Below are 26,947 nucleotides of genomic sequence, written 5' to 3'. Positions count from 1 at the left end.
AAGAGGGTGTGCAGTATGAAAATGTGAGTGTTCTGATCCAATCTAGGTACCTTTTCCCACTAGTGCACAACAGGCTAGTCTATGGGATGTTCTTCCCGACCAGGCCCACTAAGTTCCAATATCAACCATCTGTACTCAGAAGCAATGGGATGTAATTTGCCAATTTTAAAATTTCAAGATATCAGCAATGAATTATTGCTATAATTAATAATCCCCATTATTCCTATGATTCATTACTCGTGGGAGAAACATGTGGTTTTATACTGTTTTTGTTCTTAACATACTATATTTTAATTGCCCAGAAAAGATTGAAATCTAAAGATATGTCACAGGATGCCAAGGTCGAGATCATCCATATCCTGGCACTCCTGATTACAATGCAAGAGATGGGAAAGCTGGAAAAAAATATTTAAAGCAAAAAAGCATGGTGCTTATATACCGCCCCATAGCGCTTCAAGCACTCTCTGGGCGGTTTACAATTTAATTATGCAGGCTACACATTGCCCCCCCCCAGCGAGCTGGGTACTCATTTTACCGACCTCGGAAGAATAGAAGGCTGAGTCAACCTTGAGCCGGCTACCTGGGATTTGAACCCCAGGTCGTGAGCACAGTTTTAGGTGCAGTACAGTGATTTAACCACTGCGCCACGAGGCTTCTAAGAATGGGAAAAGCTGACAGAAAAAAGATCATTTATTTCAAACTGTAGAGGTGAAAGTGTCTCTCCTTAAGATCATCTACCCAGGCAACCCCTTATATCTGGGCTGCGTTGTTTTGGGTAGCCACCCCTAGAATGGCCTGGAGAACTACCACCGGGCTTTCTCTGAGGTGGCCATGCTATGGAATGCGTTGACTGTTAATGTTCATCTGGCTCCCTCCCTTCAGAGAGAAGGTGAAAGCTGGGCATTTCAAAGAGGCCTTTGGCAACATTCTCCCCATGATATTCCTATGGCCCCATGCATCTTTAATTAAGAGTTTTCTCTGCCACTGCCTCTGGAACTTCTTTTTCATTTTTTAAAAATTCATTGGGTGTGTGTGTTTGGAGGGTAGTTTTTTTTATTTCTTCCTACTGTGGTTAGCTGCCCAGAGTAGTGCTGTGTCACTAAATGGGCATGATAAAAAAATAAAATAAAGCAGAGCTTTACTCACATCATGGTCTACCAGAAAGACAAGTAAGTAAGTGGATTCTAGATCACTGGTTCTTAACCTTGGGTTACTCAGGAGTTTTGGACTGCAACTCCCAGAAGCCTTCACCACCAACTGTGCTGGCTGGGGTTTCTGGGAGTTGCAGTTCAAAAACATCCGAGTAACAAAGGTTAAGAACCACTGTTCTAGATCTTCAGATAGGGATGGATCCCCCTGAATATTAGATACTATACTGCAGGAGACAATGTTAGGTGGGGAAAATTGTACCAAGATGGCTGAGGGTAGCCTGTGCTAGTAAAACTCCACTGATAAAAGGCACCCACACTTGAATGTAGGGGATTACTTCTATCCATTGCAACCTCAGGACAGTTTCTAGGCCTCTAGCAGTCTTTCTGTACAGAGAGAATATACAAGGCTGCAGAAAGTTCAGCTATTCATAACCTTCCATTCATGCAAACAGAAGACCCCAATTGCTGAGATTTTCTTAACAGGAACAGTAAATATGGAATTTTCATGGAAGTATATACAGTTTTCTCCACGCTTTACTCTTGTCTTGATTCCATTTTGGCCATACTGTCTAGCCATCAAATAGTATTCTTACCTGCAGTAGCAGCAATTCTGGCTTCAATTTCAGACATATCAGCACTCATTCGCTTGCTTTCTCCTGAAACAAGGGTTGACTGTGGTCGTCCACGAACATCCGACAAGCTCTCCACACTGCTACCACGAGACGGAGGTAAACTCAAACGGCCAGGTTCTCCCTGCAGAAAAGTCACTGCTTTAAGAGCATTCAAAAACTTATTCCTGAAATAAGTGAACAAACAGAAATGTGTAGAAACGATACATTCTCAATAGTGACTTTTAATATTTAAGGGGTTTTATATGACATAGACGTATAGGACTACTGCTGCTTCACAGGAGGAAAATAATAGTAACTAAATGCTTCTGTTAAGGTACATAATAATGCTTATTAATTCTGAACATTTTTGTCAAAAACTTTCAACAGTTTACTATGGGCATTTGAAAATTTACGTGAAAAAACAATGTAAAAATTAGAAAGTATACAATATTGTTTCTGATTCTGAAGAATCTCTACCCTGAGTTCCCTAACAAGATGATTTTCACATTCTTACCGGCTGTTTTCCTGAATTTTTCATCTGCTGGGCCAGTTTTGACTCTAAACGTTTAATCGTGTCATTGGTAGTAGTTCCTTGAAAATCATTTGGTTCCATGTTGGCATCACTCTTGTTACTCGTATTTGTGGAAGTCATATCCATAAATGAGCCTATAAATGTTAGACACATTGTTTTAACAAAGAAGTCACTTCAGAGTGTAAAGCAGAGCTTGGCAATTATTTTAAGAATAAAATGAATAAAATTACATGCCAATGAAATCTGTAATTGAGCTGAAGGATGATGTCCTCAGTTTTAGGGCACTATTCAACCACCATTTAGTGACATATCATTTTAGCATGTTATTTTAGTTATACTCCTTAAAAAAACTTTTCAAGTTCTGGTTTATAGACTTTTAAAATACTCATCCCATTTTTGCATCTTGTTAATTCTTGTTTTTTGAAATATTGAAAAAAAGTGTATTGTGATGAAGCAAGTGCAATACGTTATCTAGGACAAAAGGTATTTTTCAGCATTCCAAGAGCAAATGTTACCACTCAATATATTAAATCACTTCTAAAGACATTTTGTTTAGACAAAACCACAGAAAATTTTAGTGATGCTGGGCTGTCACAAATCCTTCCAACGTCCCAGTTTTTTTTTGCTGATAGCAAAATCCTCAGGAGCAGATTTTGGAAGGACAGCAGGGGGGAGGGAGCCGGTAAAGATCATCCCTTCCCTTATATCCACAGGAGACATTTTGCTGAATGCAGCCCAATGACTAGTAGGGCCTAAAGTTGTGCATTTCTAATACTACATAAATACCATATCATGACCAACTCCTTAATGCCTATGTTTTACTTACCAGTACTAGTGGCAGAGTTGCTTTGGCCTTCATCAGAATATTGACAAGGATATTGTAGAGGTTCATCAGCCCCTGGAAAATACTGCAAGCAAGAAAAGAGAAGGATCTTCTTGATGAAAACAATGTTTTTTAAAAAATGAGACAATTTGAGAATGCAAGAAATGGCTACTGGGCAGAGTAAGACAGTGAAAACTACTTTCTTTTCTGCAGCTTGTTGAATTAAATCAATAATTACCCTAAACATATGTGCATGCACATGCATGCATAAACACACACACACAATCTCCCTTCTCCTCACAGGGAGATGCAGCAAGTGGGGGAAAGTGAAGTACAGAAGCCTCCAACTGCAGTTTACAAATCTGTGTAATTGGGGGGGGGGGAAGGCAAGAAAATAGGATTAGAGTAAAGAAAAATGAAGACTATTGGATTTAAAAAAAACGTATTCATGGCTTAAAAGTGAAAGAAAAGAACGCTTTTGAAAAATACTATTACAAATACCATCAAAAGTGAGTATAAACCTATCCAATGCTTTCTTACGGCTGGATGCCTTGATGCAATAGCACATAAGTGGAATTTCTGGTTATCAGATGTGCTACTGTCTTTGTCTCCCAAGTGCCTGCCATGGTAGCTGTTTGCATTCCTATCTGCATTTCTCTTCACCCACCACTTCCATGCCTTCTGCCTTCCATATGTTCCCCAAGCCAGTCTTTTCAGCACAGTATATTATAGCAATGCCTACAATGTGAATGCTATACCTGCATCAGATGTGTCATTATTTTCACAATTTCCTCCATGGAAGGTCGCTGGGAGGGGTCTTTAGACCAACAGCGTGTCATTAAACTCTCAATAGGTTTAGGCAAATTTTTTATCAATGGCGGCCGAGTACCTAGAAGTAGATCATTAAAATTATTTCTATATAAATACATAATGTACCCATAAAATGAAATTGCCAAGAATGATACACGTTACAGAATATTACTGTTTTGACTGTACTGAAATGAACATCCCTAATGACCTAGGAAAATAAACTAATATTGCTACTCTTCCACAAAATAGCTATAGTTTCCCCCATCCCTTTTGCATATTGAAAGATGTGATGATTACAAGCAGGAAGTACAGGAATTACTTTACCCTTCGATTGAGTTTTCGTTGCAGAAAATTGGCACACATTGAATTAGAAAATGAATTCAACACAGCAAAGTCAGCTTATTTATTTACAACACTTTTATCCCAGTCTACAGCTGAAAAAGTTCTCAGAACTGCTCATATTTTAGTTAGGAACAGTAATATTAAAACAGTAAAAAGATTTTAAATGAAGTAAGTGTTGTTATGTGCCACCAACGTATAGCTTACTTGTAGTGATCCTAACAGGGTTTTCAAGGTAAATGAGGTACTTAAGGAGAGTAGTTTCAGCTCCATCCCCCAAAAGTTTCCATTGCAGAGCCAGAGAATCAAATTCAGGTTTTCTGAATCCTACTCTATCCACTAAACCACAGTGATTACAGGTAAATATTAGGTATCCTCTAAACATTCAGTGGAACACTGTCTATGCTCCTAGGCTAGCAAGTTACTCAAGCATTCTGGGATACTACTTAGGCTTTACTCTTAATGTTCCCTATAAGTTTCTCTCCTGCTGTTTGGGAGCCTCTCTCCATCTGCATGAGGGTAGGTGGGGCTTCATTCGAAAGGGGAAGTAAATAAGCCGACTGCTTGTGAGCAACTGTGTGCAACTGAGAGGGAACAACGTAACTATTAGACAGGGCCAGGAAACAGGCACTAGGCAAAGTATTACTTTTTCATGTCGGACTGTGTTCACAGTCTAAAATATGTTTTTGAGTGTTTTAAACAAATAATCTTCAAGATAATACAGTATGCTACAAAGATGTCTGCTGCATTGCAAAATATTTTTGTATAAAAACATTCCTGAGTAAATATAATAAAAATTACATGCAAGGCAACTTTCTAAAACAAGTAGTAATACTAAAACTAACAGATATATTATCATCACTTATTGTAAGTAAAATGATGGCCAAAGGAGACACGATGACAGATTTACATGTCTAAATATGTAGGAAAAGAGGGTTGCAGGGTACATATTCACTTGTAGGCTTCTTTTCCTTTTTATCAGATCTTGCACTTTGCCTTCTCATCTACGTTTTGATTATTTATTTATTTAATTTTATTTATACCCCGCCTATCTGGTCTTGCGATTAATTTTTAAAGAAACAAAATTGCTGCCAGCTCACCTAATTTAACCCTAAGATTTTCTTAACACATCTGGTTTCAAAGTACAGTATTTGCACTAAACTACAAATTGTTGGCAAATATATAATATCTATTTAGGAAATGCTGGTCTGAATCCTCTTGGTTATTTATACGGGAAAAAGTGCAATGGTGTTAATTGCCACTCGTAATGAGTCAACACATTTATTCCCTTTGCTCATCAAGTCACATGATATGGTTGATGTGCAATGAGGAATACAAGTGGCAACTCGTTTATTAGCAGCAATTTGACACTGTGATTAAAGCCACTGCTCCGATGCAGTATAAATAGCCAAGAGAATTCAGGCCACTGTTTTTCAGCTCAACATGTCACCCCTGTAAGATTTCAACTTACCATTGTGAACTGCCCACATGATTCGAAAAGCAGGACCACCAATTTCATCAAAAGGTTTTCTACGGGTAATCACTTCCCAAAGAATAATACCCCAGCTGAATACATCACATTTTTCACTATAATTGCTACCTGAAAAAAAATCCATTTATATGATTTGCATCCTTTAAAAAAAAGCCTCTGAAATTTGGTTTAAAAAACTAAAAATGTCACCTGATTATTAGCATTAAAACTGAACAAAGTGTGCTTACATATACTTCTGCAATACAGAGGTAGACAAAACATGCAAAAAACACATACTTTTAAATCTCCAGAGTATTTTTACACCCCCCCATTTAAGGAAATTTCCCCTCCCTCATCTTTCTGAGGTTGAAAATCTGCATTTTTCCAAAACTGTTGGTTCTGAAAAAAAGCCACCTGTGGAGGCATTCAGTGGTGAGGGTGGAAAACTGGGTCTGCTAACTCCTACTATACAGTGGTGCCTCGCATAGCGACGTTAATCTGTGCAGCAAAAATAGCTGCTAAGCGATTTCATCACTATGTGATTTTAAAAAGCCCATAGAAACGCCTTAAAACCTCCATACGGCGGCCATTTTCGCTGCCTCTTAAGCGAGGAATCTGTCCCTAAACACAGCAGGCGGCCATTTTTTTACCCGGTAGCCATTTTGGAACTGCTGATCAGCTGTTAAAAAATCATCGCTTTGTGATGATTGGTAAGCGAAACAGGGAACCGATCATCGTAAAGCGAAAAAAAAAACATTTAAAACATCGCAATGTGATCGCTTTTGTGATCTCAAAATCTTTGTCGCTATGCGGTTTCGTCACTAAATGTAGCGCCCGTTAAGTGAAGCACCACTGTATGTGATGCTTCTCTACACTGGTTCCCTTTTCATGTACATGAACGTGGCTCAACTGACTTTATGGCACTCTTGCAGGGGGTGGAATGCGCTTGCACGCATGCAAGCTACGGTGCTCGCGGGGGGATTAGGAAATTTGTGTCCATGGCCTGGTCCTGGATAGGCCATGGACCGCAGGTTGGTGACCTCTGCTCTAGAACACTGATGTACTGGCGACGAGGCAGCATGCCTGGAGAAGCTGAGGCTCAGAAAAAAAAAAGTTCAATACAGTTTGGTTACTGTGATGTCTAAATCCAGTATACTAGCTTGTCTGTCTCTTCCCCTCTAAGCCAAAAAATAAAAAATAAAATAAAATAAAAATTAAAAAAATCAATAAACTGTGGCTTATTTTGGCTTTTGAGGAAGAGTACCACAGATAGAAGGTTAGCAGTTTGTTTTACTATTTAAGTTTAAAGCCAGAATTGCCCAATAAGAAAAATTCCAGCTGACCATAATGTTGGAACACATCTCCCATTATCTACTACAAATGTCTGTTCATATGCTGACTGAAGCCACTATTAGTCCCATGTATAGTTACAACAGAATGCATGGAACTACCTCCACTGAAAGTCCTACTCTTAGGAAATATATTTTCTCTTAAATTATCTTACCTCAACAGCTGAATGTTTTCCAAATGAGAAATTATTTGCCTACAAGAAACAAATTATTCCTTTTCTCCATAAAAACCATACCATCCTAGGTATGTTAGAAAGCATCATTTGTGTGATGGTGAGAGGAAGACAGGCAAAGCATGCCAAAGCTAAATATTACATATATCCATACTGACAACATAATCAAGAAAGCCTTCTTTGATTATTAGTTTCTCACCCTTTTCAGGAGGTTGTTAAGTGTGTGGACTGAAATGTGGCCATGCCAGGATTATACTGCACACAAGAAAGCTTCAAATGGTTGTCTCGAACATCTATGATCTCATGTACATAAATTTCAGTGCCACAAAAAAGATACTACTCAAAATTTTAGAAAGTGCAACATACTAATCATGTTGGCAATAAGTAAAATGGGAAAAGAAAAGGAATAAAATGCAAAATATTCCGTCACTTTATTTTAGTGTGAACTTGCTGAGTCATCACAAGCTGTGCCCAGGCATTTATTTATTTATTTATTTATTTATTTATTTATTTATTTATTTATTTATTGTATTTATACCCCGCCTATCTAGTCATTTCGATATATCATGATTGAATGAGATGTAATGCATTGCAGACAGATAATTTCTCTCTTTTAGCTTGTACTGGGTTCATTAACCTTCATAGATTATTAGTCTTTAATTATTCAGACGTTTATTCCTTAATGTCAAGAAATAAACTATTACCATTAGTAATTATCGTAGTATAATTTCTGTTTTTTATTTCATAGTATAGATTAGTATAGTAAAGAGATAAATTCTATGAAGCTAATGTTCCAAAATCCAGCTTTGTTAATTTTTTTTTAAATGAAGTTTCCTGCTTTGTTTCATGATTCTCCCAAATATTGAATGCTTACATGGAACTAGAAAACTTAAAGTGCCATGACAGAATTTACTACAAAAAGGAACAAACAAAAATGCTTATAACATAAAACAAAAATATGCTTCAAGTTTCAAACCATTTTATTACCTTCAAAAACTTCTGGTGCCATCCAAGCAGCACTTCCCTTATTGTTGGTCATATGTGTCTGAATATCACAGGCTGTACCAAAATCACAGATCTTTAAAACTGTTCCCCCTGCCACCAAAAGCAAGCTGTCAAACAAACAGAACAATTCACTAGTTTTGAGACTCCAAAAAGCAGTATTACACTGGAAGACATCTGCAATTTCAAGATTTAAGTTTAATATTTGTAGATTTCAAAACACAAACAAAAATCAATAAAGCAAATATACAGTATCAGCAAATTATTTCATTCAAATATAGCTGTGCTTAGTTGTAAATATTAAAAAGCATGGGATACCACGGGCTCGAAGACCAAAGAAAAAATCCGAAGACTCTATTGCATCTAAACCAGTGGAGGAGAGGTTACAGGATCAGAAGAGGGCAAACATGATCTGACCAGTAAGTATAATATTCCACCCATCCCGTAAGAAGTGAAGACATTAGCCTATAAAGGGAGACAACAAATAAATGCAACAGGGGGCAGCCTTCAGCAAGGTTAAAACCCTGTCCCTGTCAACTTCAGTGCTGGGAGTGGAGAGCTCCACGTTTTGCAGATAATATCCAATCAAACTATTTTTATACAACTCATAAGGCTCCACTGAGAGCACAACCTGAACTATGTGCATTGTTTCACCATGGATTGCATTTCTTCCTTCTGTTCAAACTTGAAAAATTGACAGAATTCAGGCGTGGACATATCTGTTATTAATATTAATAGAAATGAAGAAATGAGTGATGCACAGCACATTTGTTTTTTTTTTTAGTTGTTAGGTTATGTCCGACTCTTCATGACCCCATAGACCAGAGCATGCCAGGCCTTCCTGTCTTCCACTGCCTCCCGGAGTTGCGTCAAATTCATGTTGGTAGCTTCAATGACACTATCAAGCCATCTCGTCCTCTGTTGTCCCCTTCTCCTCTTGCCTTCACACTTTCCCAACATCAGGGTCTTTTCCAGGGAGTCTTCTCTTCTCATGACATGGCCAAAGTATTGGAGCCTCAGCTTCAGGATCTGTCCTTCCAGTGAGCACTCAGGGTTGATTTCCTTCAAAACGGATAGGTTTGTTCTCCTTGCGATCCAGGGGACTCTCAAGAGCCTCCTCAAGCACCACAATTCAAAAGCATTAATTCTTCGGCGGTCAGCCTTCTTTATGGTCCAGCTCTCACTTCCAGACATCGCTACTGGAAAAACTATAACTTTGACTATGCGGACCTTCATCGGCAAGGTGATGTTTCTGCTTTTTAAGATGTTGTCTAGGTTCGTCATTGCTTTCCTCCCAAGAAGCAGGTGTCTTTTAACTTCATGGCTGCTGTCACCATCTGCAGTGATCATGGAGCCCAAGAAAGTAAAATCTGTCACTACCTCCATATCTTCCCCTTCTATTTACCAGGAGGTGATGGGACCAGTGGCCATGATCTTAGCTTCAGACCATTTTTGGCACTCTCCTCTTTCAGCCTTATTACGACGTTCTTTAATTCCTCCTCACTTTCTGCCATCAGAGTGGGATTCATTCAGTCCAGCCTTTCGCCTGATGTATTCTGCATATATGTTAAATAAGCAAGGAGACAATATACAGCCTTGTCGTACTCCTTTCCCAATTTTGAATCAATCAGTTGTTCCATATCAAGTTCTAACCATTGCCTCCTGTCCCACATATAGATTTCTCAGGAGACAGATAAGGTGGTTTGGCACTCCCATTTCTTTAAGAACTTGCCATAGTTTGCTGTGGTCCACACAGTCAAAGGCTTTTGCATAGTTAATAAAGGAGATGTAGATGTTTTTCTGGAACTCTCTGGCTTTCTCCATAATCCAGCACATGTTAGCAACTTGGTCTCGCATTCCTCTTCCCCTTCGAAGTCCAGCTTGTAGTTCTGGGAATTTTCGGTCCACATACTGCTGAAGCCTACCTTGGAGGATTTTGAGGATAACTTTGCTAGCGTGTGCGAAATGAGTGCAACTGTATGGTAGTTGGAGCATTCTTTGGCACTGCCCTTCTTTGGGATTGGGATGTAGACTGATCTTTTCCAGTCCTCTGGCCACTGCTGAGCTTTCCTAACTCGCTGGCATTTTGAGTGTAGCACCTTAACAGCATCATCTTTTAAGATTTTAAATAGTTCAACTGGAATGCCATCACCTCCATTGGCCTTGTTGTTAGCCATGCTTTCTACGGCCCACTTAACTTCACTCTCCAGGATGTCTGGCTCAAGGTCAGCAACCATACTATCTGGATTGTCTGGGACATTCAGAGCATTCTGGTATAATTCCTTTGTGTATTCTTGCCACCTCTTCTTGATGTCTTCTGCTTGTGTTAGGTCCCTACCATTGTTGTCCTTTATCATGTCCATCTTTGCACAAAATGTTCCTTGAACATCTCCAATTTTCTTGAACAGATCTCTGATTTCCCCCTTTCTATTATTTCCCTTTATTTCTTTGCACTGTTCATTTAAGAAAGCCCTCTTGCTATTCTTTGGAAGTCTGCATTCAATTTTCTGTAACTTTCCCTATCTCCCTTGCATTTTGCTTCCCTTCTCCTCTCTGCTATTTCTAAGGCCTCGTTGGACAGCCATTTTGCTTTCTTGCATTTCCTTTTCTTTGGAATGGTTTTTGTTGCTGCCTCCTGTACAATGTTACGAGACTCCATCCATAGTTCTTCAGGCACTCTGTCCACCAAATCTAGTTCCTTAAATCTGTTCTTCACTTCCACTGTGTATTCATAAGGGATTTGGTTTAGATTGCACCTGACTGGCCCAGTGGTATTTTCCTACTTTCTTCAGTTTAAGCTTGAATTTTCCTATAAGAAGCTGATGATCAGAGCCACAATCAGCTCCAGGTCTTGCTTTTGCTGACTATATAGTTCCTCCATCTTTAGCTGCAGATAATATAATCAATCTGATTACGGTATTGCCCATCTGGTTATGTCCATGTGTAGAGTCGCCTCTTTTGTTGCTGGAAAAGTGTTTGTGATGACCAGCTTGTTCTCTTGACAAAACTCTATTAGCCTTTGCCCTGCTTCGTTTTGAATTCCAAGGCCAAACTTTCCCGTTGTTCCTTTTATCTTTTGACTCCCTACATTAGCATTGTAGTCCCCTATAATAAGAACATCTTTGTTTGGTGTCAGTTCTAGAAGGTGTTGCAAGTCTTCATAGAATTGGTCAATTTCAGCATCAGTGGTTGGCGCATACACTTGGATTATTGTGATGTTGAAAGGTCTGCCTTGGATTTGTATTGAAATCATTCTATCATTTTCGAGATTGTATCTCAGTACAGCTTTTCCCACTCTTTTGTTGACTCTCAGGGCTACTCCATTCCTTCTATGGGATTATTGCCTACAATAGCAGATATAATAATCCTCTGAATGGAATTCACCCTTTCCTGTCCTTTTTAGTTCACGGACGCCCATAATGTCAATGTTTATTCTTGCCATCTCCTGTTTGACCACATCTAGCTTACCAAGGTTCATAGATCTTACATTCCACGTTCCTATGCAGTATTTTTCTTTGCAGCATCGGATTTTCCTTTCACTTCAAGGCGCATCCGCAGCTGAGCGTCCCTTCAACTTTGGCCCAACCACTTCATTAGTTCTGTAGCTACTTGTACTTGTCCTCCACTCTTCCTCTGTAGTATGTTGGACATCTTCTAACCTGAGGGGCTCATCTTCCAGCGTCATATCTTTAAGCCTTTTGTTTCTACCCATTGAGTTTTCTTGGCAAAGATACTGTAGTGGCCAGTTCCTGCTCAAGGTGGATCGCATTTAGTGAGAACTCTCCGTCTGTTTTGGGTGTCCCTGCATGACACAGCCCATAGCTTCTCTGAATTACTCAAGCCCCTTCACCATGACAAGGCAGCAATCCATTAAGGGGACACAGCACATACAGACCAATATTCATTTAAAAGCCAATTCGTTGTTTTCAACCTATGTTTTTCAACGGGATTTTAACTTTTCTTTAAAAAAAATGTCATTGCACTATATTGTATTTTACTGTTGCAGTTATTCTGTGAGCAACTCAGAGAATCTGTGCTATGGGGACGATCTATAAAATAATGAAAAAATTGGGTAACCCAAGTATTCTTGGACTGCAGCTCCCAGATACCCCAGCCACAGACTGGTAATAATCTCATTAGAAAAGCAACAATACATCATTCCTACTGCCAATCAGATGACAATGTAAAGCAGTGGTTCCCAACCTTGGGTAACTCACATATTTTTGGACTGCAATTCTGAGAAGCTATCACCTCCAGGTGCGCTGGCTGGGGTATCTGGGAGTTGCAGTCCAAGAATACTTGGGTTACCCAAGGTTGGGAACCATTGGCTTAAAGAACTGAGCAGTACAATGGGATTTCCTCTAAAATTAGTAATATATGCTTCATTTAAATGCTTATCATTACATTTATAAGTTCTAAATAACTAAGATATTCTCAGAATTGATGCCTATAACATTGTTCAGTCACATGTTCACACAGTAAGTAGATGCGTTCAATATACTCTTCATTATCAATGCAAAGCACCATATTATCATCATACAATTTAAGGACCTTACATTACATATAAAACTAGGCACTATATATCGTAATACTATATTGTGACTATAAAATACGTTGAATTACACAGGCTGTTATGATTCCTGAAAACCTACTTTGGTGGTTTTAGATCCCTGTGAATGAGAGCCTTTGGTTTCATGCTGTGAAGATATGCTACTCCTTGGGAACACTGTAAACACCAACTCATTGCATGTGCAGCAGTGTAGTAAGGCAGCGGCTCAGCACCATGAAGGACTGGAAAATAAAGGTACAAACTAAAGAAAGTTTTATTGCACATTGCAGTAGACACAAGACAGGTACCCTATTTCTTTGAGTAAACCATGAAACAATAAAACTATTAGCATGCAATTTCTCACTGCTTCTCAATTTTAAAATTTTTAAGATTCTTGTAACTTTAAGATTCTTGTCCAGGAAGCCATCTATGCTCATGTTAGACTGAACACACTAATCCAAATTAGCATGAATTATCTTATTTGCAGCAATACAGGCCTTTAAAAATATTACAAAAATAAGTAACATTTTGAAGCATACTTTAAAAGCAACATTATCACTATTTACAAAGTTACTTTTGTTATAATATTTTTGATTACTTTTAAATGGGAAAGGGCATTTTAGGCATTTTACAAGCATTTTAACAGGCAGTCAACATTCCCTCTAAGCCATGTGGGTGCATTGCGCTGCATGGGGCACATACAGTTCACCCAGTGTTTCCTCCATTTTCTTTCAGTCATAGCCAGAACTCTGTGGACAAACGCTTTGGAAAATAGAGTAAACGTTGCAGGGAGTTTTCAATTTTTATGCCATTATTAATCCTACGTGACAAGTAAGTGGTTACTTTGACTTTTGCAGCTTATTTTTTTAAAATCAATGTAAAATGTCAGAATTGGTCAAGAGATCACCAGGAAATATTTTCTTGCATTTTTCAGTGGGGCTGGTAACTGACAAAACAGAACACGATGACTCTTTAAGAGAGAATTACTGTAATAATAATGGTCATCTGACTTAATAAGTCTCTTTTAAAAAGATTCCAAGCTACATTTCTAGAATGTAGCTAACTAAATTTCCTCCCTCCTCAACTAATTCAGTTATGAATTTCCACTATATTATTTAGTTGGAACTGATAAATAATGCCTGATTAGAATATTTTTTTAAAAAAGATAGACAAAACTAAACCAAAAGAATTTCCAGTAAAAATCAAGTGATTTTTAAAAAAAGGTGATTTAAAAGTAACTGTCAGTTCTGTAGCTCTGATTTAATACAACAAATGTGCAAAAGCAACCATATTATTTTATGCACAGTTTTGTGTAACAGAATTCAAGAAATATGCTCACCATTATAGAGCGAGCCTCCTTCAGCATATTCCATAACAAGACACACCTTAGTGGGAGGAAAAAGCATGTGTTAAATTTGTGTTCTCAGCAATGGCTTTATGACTTATCAGTGTTAAAAGTAATTACAATGTAATTGTCACACTTAGAATTTTCTGCACTTAATTTCTTCTTAAATTCATAATCTGCAATTTATATCTGAAATTTTAGGTAGCACTTCATGTATCTAACAAGGTGGATTAGAGCTCATGATAACTTATATTGTAACAAATACATAGATAGCTTTAAGATGCTACAGATCTGTTTTGGCAGCTAATACATTTGATGGTTGTTGTAGGTTTTTTGGGCTGTTTTGCTGTGTTCTGGAACACAGCCAAACAGCCCCAAAAAACCTACAACAACCATCGGATCCTGGCCGTGAAAGCCTTCGAGAATACAATAATACAGATACCACCATAATTACAGAAAGCTATATTGCGTTTTTTCTTTACTAAGGGGGGGGGGACAATTTATACCAGCTGTTATTCAAGTTTTTAAGCTCAAGATTCTGCCCCAACTGTTATATGGTATACCAACGTGGATCCTAGGATTTCACACAAGTATAGAGAGTGTTCTTTCAAATTTTCTAAGATCCATTCTGGGAATGCCAAGATGCATCTCTGCAGCTGCCTTACGATTAGAGACCGGTCTAACATCACTAGAATGCAGCGCTTGGCTCTCTGCTTTTAGATACTGGAACAAGGCAATACATGCTATTCCCTCTATGGGCTATCTTAACCTTCTACAGAAAGGTGTTCATAACAGCTCATGGCTTAAAGCTTTTCCGGGCAAACTGCATCTATTAGGGCTCTCTTTGGGCTTTCTTTATGCCCAGGAACCCAAGGCAGCCAACTCTATCTTAGAAAAGAGCATCAGGGACATTGACTTCCAGTATTCTATTTCAATGGCTCACAAAACATGCTCCATCTTGCACCTTGGCCTAAACTATAATTTCTCCCAAAGTGCTAGGTATTTAGAGAATTTGATTATCCCATAATACAGGCACGTCTTCTCAAGAGCCCGATTTAACTGTCTGCAATCCACAATTTTAGACGGGCAATATTCTGGCACCCCTTATGAAAAAAGATTGTGCCCTTGTAAGGATAGAGAAATTGAAACTTTGAAGCTTTTGAAGTGTAATTTTGAAATGTAATTTTTACAGAAATGAGCGTATCAAATTCCTCAAGCTGATAACGAATGTCTTCGCAGGTAGGAGTCTGATTTGGCATACAAAATATTTATTAAGCGACACAAACAAGATAACCGCCGAATCAGTGGCCAAATTCCTTCTCTCTGCTCAAAGAATACGAAAAACAACCTTGACCTCTACCTAACCCCGTCATAAAAACAAAAACAAAAAAACCAATGTATGGGTAATCTATTTTATCAATTTTCACTGTTTTAGCTGTCTTGAAATGTTTTAATTGCTTCCATTTATTTTACATATTACATGCATGTATTTTAATGGGTCAGAGACAGCAAAATTAAGATTGATTGTATATAATATTAATATAAAAACAATGCATGGGTAATCTATCTTATTACTTTATACTGTTTTAACTGTCTTGAAATGTTTTAATTGCTTCCACTTATTTTAAATATTATATGTATGTACTTTAATGGGTCAGAGACCGCAAAATAAAGAATGATTGATTGATTGATTGAATAACACATTTCTCTCTCTCTACAAATTATTTTTATGTGTGAAGGAAAGTATTTAAACCAGGAGTGTTTAATTTTGCCCAGGTTAATTTCTTTCTGGATTTGTTTTTTTTAAATAGTTATTTGATCTTATTTGTGCATCAGGAACAATTTAATTCATGTAATTCTTCTATTCTCCTTTCCAGATTTTGCAGAAAGAGCTGCACACAAGAGCTTGTTACAACGTTAATTTCCTTCTATACTTCATCTTCACCACCATCTCCCCCCCTTTATTCTGCTATAAAAAGCAGAATAAAAAGAAATCCTGCTGGATCCATCTGCACTGCCTTCCAACAATTATCTTTTTTGCCAATCAAAAATATAGAAGAGAGAAGATGTACAAATGGAATAAAATGAAAGCAGTAGCAACTTGTAAGCACCAGTTTTAGACTGGTTCTTACTAATTTAAGATGTTCATTTTTAAAGCAGAATAGCATCAGAATGCTGGGAGAAAGCGAACCCATGGTACAGAAGTGGAACAAACCCCAAGAAACCATGTTATTCCAAACATATAAGCATATTTTAATAAATTTTTAAAAATTATCCATGCAAAATGTGCAAATAAACTGAACAAAGCAACATTTTCCCTTAAACACATTTTCATTTAATAAAACATATTGTAATTGTCGGGGGGGGGGGGAGTCCTGAGCAAAACTATGATGTAAAACTTCAAAGAGGTTCTACTTACTGGATTCAAACAAGCACCATATAACTTGACAATATTAGGATGGTTCACACGTGACAACTGTCGAAGCTGGAATTTTTTAAAAAAGGAAATATATTTACTACCTAGACAAAATCTGTCCCTTTCTTCACAAGTTTTTTTTTTCAGATAAGATTCATAGTTGACTTGAGCTTTGCCACACTCCAGTTCTACAAAAGTGACGATACCGGCCACTTCCCCCACTCCTGGAGGCTCTGGGGCAAGCAGCATTTTGCTATCCTTTAGAGACATTCAGAGCAGGAATAATCCACTTTGGCTGCTTTTGAATGCCACCTGATTGAGTGAATTCACACATGATCTATACATGGCCTTTCACAGTAATTTATGCTGTAACTCCACCCTTCAGCAACATCATTGCAAGTTGCTATGGAAAATCAGTGCATGCATTTCCCAGAAGAATCACTGATCCTGTAGAGAAATAGGATGTGGAAGGGTGGTTTTACATCAGTGACAAACTTGTTGTCATGTAGAATGGCTTGGATTAGAGAATGCTTTCCACTGATCTCTCTTATGTGTGATGAAATGAACTCACCTTCAGCTGACAAGCACACTGGACACACTTTCAAGACCACCTAAAACCCACATTTGTTGGAACAGAATCCAGAATTCCATGTCTGTGAGACTGCAAGAATGCAGTTTACTCTTAAATTTCATCTGGCTCTGAAAAGCCAATGGGACTAAAGTAACTGGCAGGTAGGAGGATTTTAAAAAAGAGAACTTGCAAACCTAGAGACCTACAGATGAACTCTCAGAAGTTTAGTATAAGAAATTTTTGAGGAAAATGTTGGAATATTAGGCCTCACTTGTTTCTCAAATCAAACACCTTTCAATAACCTCACAATAATTCAACAGTCTACATATGATTTAGTTGGCTCTGAATTCCTGTCAATGCAACATTTCACCATTTAAGGAGCTGTTACACTATGGAATTTGGTATCATGAGATGCAGAGATGGCCATGAACTTAAGCAATATTAAAGGGAATTAGGCAAATTCACAGAAGAGAAGGATATCAATTGCTACTAGGCATAAGGACTGTAATATCAGTTCTTGTACTGGCACAGTGTAGTTGTCAGTGCCAACTGCTGGGAACTTCTATGGGTAAGTGCTATGGCCCTCATTTCCTATTTGCGATTGTGAGCTTTTCATAGACATTTGGTTGCATGAGGTAGCAGGTTTTTGGTGTGATCTAGCAATGTTGCCTCCATGTTCTTAGGATAACTTAGTCTTAGAGCATTAGTTAGCACATCACTATGCATGTCTACTCAAAAGGAAGCCTCACTGACTTCATGGACAACTTACTCTTAAGAAAGCATGCATAGGATTGTGAGTAATGTGAATGGGACGATATTTCAAACAACTGAAAATGACAGCAGCTAAAAGTAAAGAGACAATCACTGAACCTTGTTAGGTTGTTGCACTAGAAACAATACAAGGTTTTCAGATACACCTTAAGAAATGGGCTGTATTCCGCAAATGCTTATGCTAAACAAAACTTATTAGTGTTTACTGTGTCACAAGAATCTTTGTTGCCTTTATACAGCATCTTGTCACATTATCAAATCATATAGGCCACTGCTTCCCAAACTTTTTTTAGTTGTAACCCTCTTTTATAATAGCCGAATAATCTTTGACTCCTATCATATTCACATAAAAAGTAGACCATGTCTAGATGGGTGGCATATAAATACAATAAATAAAAAAAATAAAAAGGGATTTTTAAGGAGTAAAGTCACTCCTTCTCAGAAAGTAGGGGCTTCTTCCTCCACACAAAAGGCCTGCTTGTCATATGTACAGATACATGTTAACTTTAACATCTTGTCTTGAAAGGTCAAGGAAGAAATTATTAAACAAGGACTACAACACATATAAAGTGATCTGTGACCCCCTAGAAAATACTTCATGATTCTCTCGGGGGTCATGACTCCCAGGATGGCAAACACTTATATGGACAATATAGCACTGTAAATAAAACCAAGGGACTCTGGTATACAGAAAAATAAGTAACATTACACATTATATGACTTGCCAATGTATTGAGAAATCTTTCAAAAGCAAAATTGTGCCTGCGTTTGCTCGGAGGGACATCCCATAAATATGGGATTTATCATTAAATTACAAATTGACTGAGTATTGACTAATAAAAAAAATCAAGGAGATAGCTATGTTAAAAAAATGAAATGTCCTTTGACACTATGAGACAGAAGGCGAGAACGATACCCCACTCGCCGGAGAGCTGTCCCTCCTCAACAGCAAGGATAAGGAAGCAAGACCCAAGCCCGCACCAGAGTCTACAGTGAGACCTCAGCAAGAGCCAGTAATAGAGGAACTGACAGAAGAGGTGCAGAAAGTAATGATGGGAGAGGTTCAGGAGGAAAAGGCAGGAAAGGAGAGAAAGAAGAGGGTGGAGTTTGAGGCAGGAACAGGGGAGGTAAAAAGGAGGGAAGAGCAGTTGCCGCCCAGTTGGGAATGGGTGTGGATGGAGTTTCCCTGGATGGGATTATGGGAGAGGCTAAGAGTGCCTAAGGAAGAAGCAGTTTATAGGAGAGCGGAGATTCCACCCAGACCCTCTTATTGGGGAGAAGCCGAGGTGAGAGAGTGGAGGAGGAGACTGGGAGAGGAGAAAGAGAGAGTTGAGAGAGAAAGGAGATAAAGACTGGAATGGAGAGTAAGGGAGATGAGGAGAAGGAGTTACAGGAAGGATCCCGGGAGAACCGAGACCCTGAGAGACGGATCCTGTGGGATGATGACTGGGATGACGAGACTGTGCCCTTGTTGGAAGGCAACTGGGTGCCTTCAGATCTACTGGGACCATGGAACAATAGTTATGGAAACCTGTTCCTGTTTGAAGATTGGAAACCCCTTCTGGACCCGTTGGCAGAAGGAGAAAAGACTCACAATCATGTTGTAGACACCTGTTTATAAATAAATCTTTCATCTGTTTTGAAGCAACAAAAATCTACTGATTTCTTTGAACTGAACAAGGAGCCGAAAGTTTAACCCTCAGACACCTCTAAGACTAACATGCTTTATTTGGTGTAAGCTTTTGTAGACTGCAGTCCACTTTTTCAGATACATCAGAATGGTTGCTGTTGTTCACATAATGTATGTGCCATATATAACTTGTTAGTCTTCAAGGTGCCACAGGACTCTTTCCTGTTTTTCCAGCTGGAGCAGTTGCATATTTTTAAAATTCCAAACCTATTTTGTTTATAGAATATCTGTATAAATGAGGGAGGCTTCAATCTTGAATGAGACTAAGAAGCTTCTAGTGTTCTTATAAAGAAGTACACAGATGCTATAAGTGCAGTCCATAGAAGTCTTGGACTCCACTACAGCTTGCTTCATCATACAACTGAGCCCTGAATGTAAAAGGCCTCCAAAGCACAACAAAGAGAATGCTTTATGACCAGTCAAACTGTGAACACTTCAATACCAGTCCATCAACTAGTAAAAGAGGAACTGTTAATTGTGCTTTATACTCAGCACAGCCTTTAGATACATTTTCTGGTGCTGTTGGGTACCTTCTGCTTTAATACAACCTTAAGATACTCTGGAACCAACAAGCTATCTGACAGATTGTATCAAAAAATATTAACATAAAATTATACCTCTACTATGAAGGCTTTTCGTTCAGATTCACTTTCTATTTGCTTAATGGCCACGTCCTTCCCTCGCCATTTTGCTTTGCAAACCACTCCAAAGGCACCTCTTCCAACAACCTAAATTTAAAAAAAAATGGAAACATTCAGAGGAATATTTCAAAAACACAATCAGCATAGCACTCTTCAAATAAATCTTAATATAGAATGACATGAAGAATACAGTTTTATATTATATTATTTATTTATTTAAAATATTACTATCCCGCCTTTCTCCCCAAAAGGACTCAAGGAAGCTTACATCATTAAAATAGTATTTAAAAGCTAAAAACAGTAAGTATACAAATACTTTTAAAAAAAGAATTAAACAAGTATTATATTTAGATGGTAACTAAGATCAATATTAAAACACATTTAAAACAACAGAGCACAACAGTCTGTTTAAAACCCTTCTCAGACCACCAGTCATTAAGGAAAAGTCTGCCTGAAGAGAAAGGTTTTTGCCTGCCTGAGGAAGGACAGCAAAGACGGAGCCAATCTAGCTTCCCGTGGGAGGGAAGTTCCAAAGTCTGGGAGCAGCAACAGAGAAAGCCTGTTCATGTCCCCACTAAACACACCTGAGAGGGTGGTGGGACTGAGACAAAGGCCTCCTCTGATGGTCATAATGCTTAAGCAGGATCATGGAGGGAGATGCCGTCTTTTAGACTGCTTGGGCCCAAGCCATTTAGGGCTTTGTAGATTAAAACCAGCACTTTGAATTGTGCCTGGAAGTGGATTAACAGCCAGTGAAGCTTCTGTAAAAGGGGTTTATGTGTTCTCTGTAACCAGCCTAGAGATGTAAAATTTCTGAAAATTTCCATTTTTTTTCCAGAAAAAAAACGCTTCCCTCTCCCTTTTCCCCAGGAAAAAAAATTGAACTTCTAAATATTTTACATCTCTAAACCAGCCCCAGTTAACAATCTGGCTGTGGCATTTTGGACCCTCTGAAGTTTCCAAACACTTTTCAAAGGCAGCGCCACGTAGAACATATTGCAGTAATCCAACTGAGATGTAAAAAGGGCATGTGTCACCATGGCCAGATTATATATTCTGAAAAGACTTGCACATCCTATGATGTGTTAAGATGCATACAATCCAGAAGCCATTCACAGTATCCTACAAAGCCTTTATCAACTCCCTGTTCTTGCATTTCACATGGGCAACAAAACTACACAGTTTAATCAAGGTCCTGGAAATAATCCCACATGGATAGTGGGTTTACTTTCATTCGAGGGATCCTGTTGTGCCAATTTGTCTAGAACAATTCTCTGAACATTATTCTCTTTCATGGGGAAAAAAACCCATGTGGGCATTGATCACATTATCATCTGTCCCTGGAGTGTACTGGGAGCAGGAAAAGCGAAGAAGAGGAAAATTAGAAACTTAACTCTGAATTTTGTTGTTTCCTCACCATTTCCTTGTCCGAGCAATAAGTGATCAAATAAAAAGGAGACCATAATCTGGATCAAACTAAGTTGTAGAGCCCGGCAAATGTGGCATTCAAGCACACATGGGATCTCACCCCACTGATTCAGTGTTCAGTTCTGTCCATGCTGAAAACAGCAGGAGACATGGAACTGCATATACTGTCCCTTGCCTCCCCTTCTTATTAATGGTGGAATTGAATGCAAACATGGGACTTACAAAAAGTAAACTTGCATACATTTCTTGATGATGGGAGACCTCTCAGACTTGAAAGAGTATAATTGTGTACACCTTCCTAAATAATCTTTGCTACACAAGTTAAGAGTCCTCACCATGGCATTAGTTCACATCTGTCAGATATGGCACTGAAAACATCTCTTCAAACATAACATGACCAACTTTATCAATGTTATCCTCACAACATTTCTACAATGAATCTAGGAAGCTGTTCTTTTGGATGAGTTCAGTCAACAGCAGCATCCATCAATTCATGATAGATAAGGTGATAATCTGAAGGCAGGAACTGTAACTGCCCAATATGTTAAGACAAATGAATTATACTGTATGTAGTTTGAGAAGAATGGTTCTTCATCCTTGACTGTGACTTCTTCATCCTTCGACTTCTCTTCTGTCATGAATTCCGTATAACAATGTCAGTGATATTTCACAACTTATCTTCAAGCACTACTGCATATGAACCTATGGTCAGATCCATACTATTAGCGATAATTGATAATTAACTCTTTTTGTAGTATTCCTTCTTAACAGAAGATAGATCAACCAAACTGTCTGAAGGAACAGCTACTTACATTTACCTCAGGTCTTTGTGAGGATAAAGCTTGATCAAGTATGCAATGCCTGTGAAAATAATGCCATCAGTGCATGGATAAGACCAGCCTAAGCAGCAAAATGTGTCATAGGTCTTTCACCATAACAAGTGTATGCAAATACATTTTAAATCATTTCAGTACCTTTGGTAGGGCTTATCTGCTCCATTGAGGTTGAGAAAGTATCTCCTGCATGATTTACTGATTTCAATATGCATACCATTTCCAATGGCAATGTACATTTTGCAATTTCTGACTAGCTATTTAACTCTGGAGTTTTTCCTTTCTTAAAGTTTTTGTTGTTGTTGTTTATTTCTGTTGATATTCCAGTTGTTACTTCAGACACAACCAGCCCATGTGCCAGCAGTGCACTGGCTGATGATCGTAACTGAGGACAAGTGAGGGCAGATGCAGATACCTGTTCTTTGAAAGGGTTCCTCATGGGCTAGAGAGGCAACAGCTCACTTCTTGCAAAGGTCAGATGCTTGAGTCCCCTAACCCAAACCCCTGGCTCTTCACAGCAGATCCAATAATGAGCTTAAGTATGCTGCTGTCCCAACCGAATAGCCATGCTGTATCCTCCAAGCTATACAGGTGGCAGGTACTATAGGTGTGCTGTCATGGTGGCTAGTCCATATCATACTAGTATTCAAGTGAAGATGTAATTTAACCAATATTTCATTTGATTTACTTACTCCTAACACTTGGTCTCCCCGCCCCCCCTTTCTGCCAAGCACTACTCCCAGTACTGTCACAAATCCTCTTTTCTCTATGCAATTGTTCACCAAAAGTATGTATTTTAAGGAACAAGATACCTTCAGATAGCTGAGGACTGTATGTAGGTAGACAGGCCTATATCAGCATATAAGATCAGAGATTTATAGGAGGGCACAAGGCCAGAAGGGCTCTACAGATACGGACAAACAAGATACAGAGCAAACCAATATGCAGTTTTAAAAAGAGCATTGTGTGAACAGAACAGGGAAGGGAAGATGATGTGACAAAGCAGAACAGAAGAGAAGGAAAATATGTGGCCTTCCAGAGTTGTTAAAGCAGAACTTGTTATCATCCTCTTCTATTAGTTATGGGAATGGGAACTGCAATCCAAAAACACCTGGAGCATCACATTCCAGCTCTGCATTAGATGAAAGCAATGTCTGAGGTGATGTCTCATGAAGCATATGTGTATTTCACTATGTAAATATGTATACAGTACAGGCAAGTAGTGGCTTATCATAGCTTCCTAATGCGCATACATGAGTGAAGCCACACAGAGAATAATTACACATTAAAATGGCCAAATAAATTTATTCTCCTCCACAGCCTCTTTGAAGAAAATTTCTGTCTAGGGAAAATGTAATATACATAATGCATATTATGTATATAAATGTAATATACAACACAAAAGAGGATGCAATTCAATACTACCCCAATCATTAAATGCCAATCTTCCTATTCTAAACATTTGAGAACACAAAATGGCACGTAAGGACTTCAAGCACTATTCCTCAAAAATCTACTGTATATGAGAGAATCACAGAATAAATAAGCTGGAAGGGGCCTCTAAGACCATCAAGTCCAACTCCCACTCAGTGCAGAAATCCACCAAAACAAAGCAGATCTGACAGTTGTCCAATATTCTTATGAGATGACAACCTTTTTTGAGGGGAGGGAGGAAACTCTATAACAATTCTTGTTTGACTTGAGACCCTCTAATCAAGCATGTGTCTTTTTGGTTCATTTAACCCTTAATAAGCATTCAGACTCAGCCCTTGGACATATCAATATTGCTATCATTTTTAGTCCACTTTTCTCCAGCAGAACTAAGGGCAGTGTGCATGGATACTCCTTATTTAATCTTCAAGACAATGAAATGTCTTAGGTTAAGAAGTATTGACTGGCTACACTTTGCCAGGGGTTTGCACAGCTAAGTGGGAATTTGAACTTGGGCCAACTTTCTATAAAATTCTCATTTTTGCCATTATAGTAGAGGAACTCCCCTTTCTTTGTTAAGAGTACAATGAGTCTGTTTATATCTCAGAGTGCCATGGAGGGAGAGGGCGAGAAACAACTTCCTAGTTGCCTTGACATCTAATTTTGCTTAGAAATATGCAGTACAATCCAGGTTCCTGCATAAGAATGAATCACTGTAAGTAGCAGCAGCTCTTTCTTCCAAGCAGAGACACCAGACTTCAATGGTCCTGACTTTCAAGCACATACAGGTACAAGACTGCAGCCTTTTTAAGCCCAGCATCAGTGGTGGCAGGCAGCACTGCCTATCGGTTAAATCCCGGACATCTTCAAACCTCAAGGCTTACGTGGTGCTTACTCCTGATGAGAGAGACATCTGGGGCCCTGAGGCCAAATCCCCCTCCCCTCTAAACCCCAGCCACGCCTTTGGAGACTCACCTCTTCCACCTCGATCTCTTTGTAGTCGATCTCTTCGAAATTGAGCACTGGGGGGGTTTCAATCATGTCCACGGAGCTGGCAGAAGACATCCCTTCACTTCCAAAGGCGTGGGCTCGAGGGTGCGGGCGGGGAAAGGGCGCCGAAGGGATCCGGGCCGATGGGGCCGGTCTGGAAGCGGGCGGGGGTGGTGGTGGGGGGAGAGGCTAAGCCCGGCTCCTCTGGCCGGACTTCTTCTCCGGACCCCGCTCCCTTTCCCTTCTGCTCAGCGGGGCAAGGAGGGCCGGGCAGAGGCACCTCCGGAGCCACCGAAAGGCCTCATGCGAGGCTTCTCCACCCGGGCTTTATTTACTGGGGCCGCCGGGATGCCCGGGCCGTGGGCGTCTGGCTCCACATCCTGTGCTTGCCGCCGCCCACCAACCCACCTGCCCCCGTAGGCCTGGCCCGCTCCTTCCTTCCTTCCTTCCTTCTCTCTCTCTCGGCGCTTGCAGGCCGCGGCCTCTCCTCAGACGGAGCCTGGGACTCGCGTCGGCGGCGCGACCCCGGCAGCGAAAGTAAAAGAGAGCGGGGCGCTGAATGAGCAGGGCGAGGAGTCCCCGCGGCTGCCTCCCCCCCCCCGGCTGGTCAGAGGCCCGCGTTCGCTCCTCCCCGGCACGGAGGCCGGTGCTCAAGCAGGGGCGCTCTCCTCACCACTCCGGACAGTCTCCCCCTCTTTCTCCCTCCCTTGCCCCCCCGACCCCCCGCTTCAAAGGCGGCTACTGAAAGGCCCAACCAGGGCCATGGCCTGGCAGGAGAGGCAGCGGCAGCGACCCACCTCTTCCTCCCTTCATCACCTCCTCCTTCCCGGAGCTGCTCCGCCTTCTTCCGAGGCCGCTAAGGGCGGAGCGGTGTGGCCCGTTTCGCCCCTGCCCACGGGAAACCGCCGGGCTGAGGAGCAATTCACCTCCTCGCCGAAGCCGCCTAGGCGTCCGTCCTCAGGGGAGAGCCCGCCCGCCGGCCCGCCTTTTAACGGGCCTGCGAAGGAGGCAGCGGAGAGGAGGCGAAAGCGAAAGAGCCGCCCGCCTGGCTTTCTCTCCCCCCTCTCCGGCCCCGCATCTTCTGCCCTTTCAGTCAGGAGAGGTGGGAAGGCCAGGTGGCGGTGCAGCCCCGGCCAGCGACGTAGATTTTTGCCTTGGGGAAAAACGTCCCGCTCAGGTCCGTTTTAAACGTTCGTCCCGTATAGGAATTGGTGGCGGGGACCTTTGGCCAAAGACTCAGAGAAAAGCTTCTGCCCTCGACTTGGCGCCAAAGGAGTCTGCAAGATTTGGGGAGAGGAAAAACAGCCTCCTGATTACTGAACAGAAGGGTTACTACACACACATCTGCAACCCAAGCTGCAAGGCCATATTGCACCTGTGGTGCTGTGCGCTTACTTTCCAACAGGAGCCTAAATCCGATTGTTCCAGTAGATCCACTGGATTAATGGGACTTTGGTAAATCGTCTCTCACATCGGGTCCATCAGAGGAAGTGCGATCCCAGAACAAGTTCTAGCTCCAGCCCTTGGCAGACTTGAGTGATACTAGCAATTCACAGGACAAAGCAATAGCCCTGCAAGTGTCTTGATTTTTAACATCCCCTATTTGTGCTTTCCAATTCCACACTGAATAAATGTGTGGGGAGAGGGCATGGTAGCTTTGTCCATTATCTTCCCCATTTCTGTTGGTGTTCATCCCCCCCCCCCTTTTCAGAAAGCCACCTTTCTGTGTGGAGCGTGATTGAACGTATGAGATATTTATTTAGTGCACACTTTTTCCACAGGTTTATCCAGCATATAGTTGAAATGGCTGAATAAGATTGTAGGTTCTATCAGTGCTATTAGTCTGTAATTGCCAGAATCCTATTAGAAATTCATATCGCCATATATGTAATTGCCTGAACTATACCGAAGAACTGTTTGTAATTAATAAATTGCTACTTAGAGTGGTCACCTAGAGAAATAGCCGCCTAGAGTGGTCCGGTGGTCCAGATAGGCGGGGTATAAATCAAACAAACAAACAA

The 26,947-nt window shown here is 40.1% G+C and overlaps 1 protein-coding gene across 11 annotated transcripts in view; it reads right to left on the bottom strand.

Moving 5' to 3' along the window:
* MAP3K7 (mitogen-activated protein kinase kinase kinase 7) overlaps positions 1 to 25,149 on the bottom strand; it is a 47,148-nt gene extending 21,999 nt beyond the window's left edge. For 3 of the 11 annotated variants that reach the window (XM_020784991.3, XM_072998691.2, XM_020785163.3), the window contains exons 1-11: positions 24,912 to 25,148; positions 20,221 to 20,331; positions 16,575 to 16,640; positions 14,150 to 14,195; positions 12,914 to 13,052; positions 8,247 to 8,371; positions 5,738 to 5,866; positions 3,876 to 4,006; positions 3,121 to 3,202; positions 2,277 to 2,428; positions 1,745 to 1,904 (exon numbers count right to left, since the gene is read on the bottom strand). In XM_020784991.3, the coding sequence (XP_020640650.1) occupies positions 1,745 to 1,904; positions 2,277 to 2,428; positions 3,121 to 3,202; positions 3,876 to 4,006; positions 5,738 to 5,866; positions 8,247 to 8,371; positions 12,914 to 13,052; positions 14,150 to 14,195; positions 16,575 to 16,640; positions 20,221 to 20,331; positions 24,912 to 25,001 (1,231 nt within the window). In that variant the 5' untranslated portion in view covers positions 25,002 to 25,148. Of the gene's footprint in view, positions 1 to 1,744; positions 1,905 to 2,276; positions 2,429 to 3,120; positions 3,203 to 3,875; positions 4,007 to 5,737; positions 5,867 to 8,246; positions 8,372 to 12,913; positions 13,073 to 14,149; positions 14,196 to 16,574; positions 16,641 to 20,220; positions 20,332 to 22,484; positions 22,534 to 24,911 lie in introns of those variants that run through there. The other 8 variants (XM_020785253.3, XM_078380629.1, XM_078380630.1 and 5 more) reach the window with 6 other exon arrangements.
* Between the last annotated feature and the right edge of the window lie 1,798 nt (positions 25,150 to 26,947).

Source organism: Pogona vitticeps, chromosome 1 (genome assembly GCF_051106095.1).
Source record: "Pogona vitticeps strain Pit_001003342236 chromosome 1, PviZW2.1, whole genome shotgun sequence".
Classification (NCBI taxonomy): domain Eukaryota; kingdom Metazoa; phylum Chordata; class Lepidosauria; order Squamata; family Agamidae; genus Pogona; species Pogona vitticeps.
The sequence above is the reverse complement of the archived record's forward strand: the minus strand, read 5'-3'. Positions and strand labels throughout refer to the sequence as shown.